The sequence below is a fragment of the Penaeus japonicus genome, unplaced genomic scaffold (genome assembly GCF_977035675.1).
Source record: "Penaeus japonicus unplaced genomic scaffold, GWHDUDI00000001_assembly GWHDUDI00000007, whole genome shotgun sequence".
NCBI classification, from domain to species: domain Eukaryota; kingdom Metazoa; phylum Arthropoda; class Malacostraca; order Decapoda; family Penaeidae; genus Penaeus; species Penaeus japonicus.
The window spans coordinates 25,286,431-25,288,930 of NW_028234409.1; the positions used below are offsets into that span (position 1 = coordinate 25,286,431).

The 2,500-nt window shown below is 33.6% G+C and overlaps 1 protein-coding gene across 2 annotated transcripts in view; it reads right to left on the reverse strand.

Moving 5' to 3' along the window:
* Positions 1-2,500, reverse strand: part of LOC122265577 (ATP synthase subunit C lysine N-methyltransferase) — a 3,309-nt gene that overhangs the window by 688 nt on the left and 121 nt on the right. Inside the window, exons 1-4 of one of the 2 annotated variants that reach the window (XM_043034954.2) lie at positions 2,474-2,500; positions 790-916; positions 505-615; positions 1-154 (exon numbers count right to left, since the gene is read on the reverse strand). The exon at positions 1-154 is cut by the window's left edge and continues 38 nt beyond it; the exon at positions 2,474-2,500 is cut by the window's right edge and continues 121 nt beyond it. In XM_043034954.2, coding sequence (XP_042890888.1) covers positions 1-154; positions 505-615; positions 790-916; positions 2,474-2,500 — 419 coding nt within the window. Of the gene's footprint in view, positions 155-504; positions 616-789; positions 917-1,940; positions 2,063-2,473 lie in introns of those variants that run through there. The other variant, XM_043034955.2, reaches the window with a different exon arrangement.

A 2,500-nucleotide genomic window follows, 5' to 3' on the forward strand; every position in this document is an offset into this window, starting at 1 on the left:
GCTGCAAGTTCAGCTTCCAAAGATCATGTGTCATGAAGGAAGTTGAGGACGAGACTCCTTTCTTCCAGGCAAGCCAGCGTGAATACCACACCAGCCATGGGTTAAGTTCTACACCAACACCAGTCAATTTGGCTGATTTTGCTGCTGCGACAACCTAAAATGTTAGAATAGCCTATCAGACTACACACATTTATGAACATTCTTCTCAGACACATTTTTGTAACATAAGAACAGCCATACAATAGGACAGCTAATCAAAATTAAGATTATCACCATTTACAAATGAAAATTAAATTCGGAATTAAAGCGAATGTATTAATAGGTGTGTCCTTATTTCATTTTACTTTCATGTTATCATTACAATTGAGAGATTCATAAAATGAATATAACCTTTATGATCATCTATAAAGACATGGTAAAACTCAGTCAACTGGAAAAACCCCCCACAAATCTCATCAGATCTACCATATAAATAGATATAAAAATCCATAAAAAAATCCTTACTATACGACCATCTCCGCTTCCAAGATCTACCAGCGTTCCAGTTCGACCTTTTAGAGCTCTTAAAACATTGTTGACTTGGTGGGTTGTAGCTGGGACGTAGGGAAGACAAATCTGGTGAGGATAATCATGTGATATTAGCTTGATGATAATACTTGATATGTATAATTCAAATACTAATAATAATTATTATAAAAAGACATGATAAATAATACTCTGCCACTCCTTAGTAGCCAAGCCTAAAAAAGATGGAAATAAAAAATAAAAAAATCTATATCTTAATCATACCTTCCTCAATGCAGGTGCAACAAAAGGAGCTGCAATAATACTGAGGCCAATGGCAGCTCCCCCAGTCAGTCCAACAAGCACTAGGCCCACTTTTCTGCTACTCTGCTGTGTTTTTTCTTCATTGCCACTGAAAATAAACAGTATTTTCACTGATACTTGCTGAATTCTGTAATTCACTGTTACTACAAAACATGACCACCCAACAGAAAAGGGTGTCTTTCTATTGAAAGTCTTGACAGTTGGACTCATGCTAGAATTTAGTGTATAGAATAAATTAATGATGGAAACCTTTTATACTTCAAATCATTACAAAATTTGACTTTACATAAGATCAAGTTTTAGTATGCAGGTATTTAAACAAGAAAACATTATAACTTTGGGAGATGTTTGATATAACACAGATCTACATCCAAAATTCTTGTTATGAGGACTTACATGTGAACATAAATAAATATTGTCTAGTGTTGAGTCTTTGATGTATATATATTAGTGCAACAAAAAAATCAATAAATGTGTAGTATGCAAGGTAGTATCAAGCATACTTTTAGAGTGTGCACTATATGAAGATTTTGTAATTAGTGTGTAATTATGGCTGCTTAACAATCTTATTCTTATTCTCTAATCTTATTCTCTAAACTGTATCTGCCTTGGGAGTACTCATTATTGTATAATATCAACTGTATTACAGATTTCTATGTGTGCATGTGTACTTCACATCTGCAGTGTTCTCTGTAGCACCTGATGTGAAGATATGGAATTACGTCTGACATGTGGGCAATTATCCTTATTCTCCTTTCAATCTATCTTTATTGTTAAGTCTGCTGTTGTTGTCAGGTATGAACTCGCCAATAACGAAAATGCATCAGTCAAATATTTATCAGTGAGGGATGAAGGCAGAAGGAACTGCTGCAAGTATTATGTTTCTTTATTGAATAACTTCTATTAATTTTTGATGGCTTTCATGACTTATCTTGATGATAATGAAATCCGAAAATAAGACAGATCAAATTTTTGTATGCAGATGTTACTCAAGAAAATGTTAAACTTTAGAAGAAGCTTGATGTAACCTGGTTATGTTATTTTAATTATATTTACAGAATATAGCCACAACAATATCTACCATGCTACCAGTGCTGCTGAACAGTTCTCACCATTCACTAAAGATGAATTGTAGAAACACCTGCAGAAACCCTCTATACCCTAAAGTCTGGGCCATGATTTTAGGTGAGACCATGAAGTATAATGGGAAAAAATGCTAGTAATATGCACTGACATAGACCAACTTTTAAAGGGAAGGACACTGATTTAAAGTATTTTACGTTTCGTCTAGGTATTGATTCTTAACATGGGCATATTTTGTAACATATACATCCCCATTCCCTCCAAAAATACATAAAATTATCATGTTAGTCCTCATTTCTGACAACTCTATGCCCTTTGTAAGGATCTCTTGCATTCCTCTTACTTTTAAGTCGTTTCCAGTGACATTATATAAATGCCCTTTTCGAAATTTCACGTTTTTCATCCTTTATGTCATGCTATTACCATAGACTTAATTCTTAAAAAAAAAAGTCTAAAAAATTTTGAGTATGAATCGACTTCCTGTGTCTGGCAATTTAATGAAATGGATATTCTCATTCCATAGTTAAATTATCCTTCCTTTAACTCTAGTTTATCGTTATACCTTATCTGTTCAAATAACTTGCTCTCT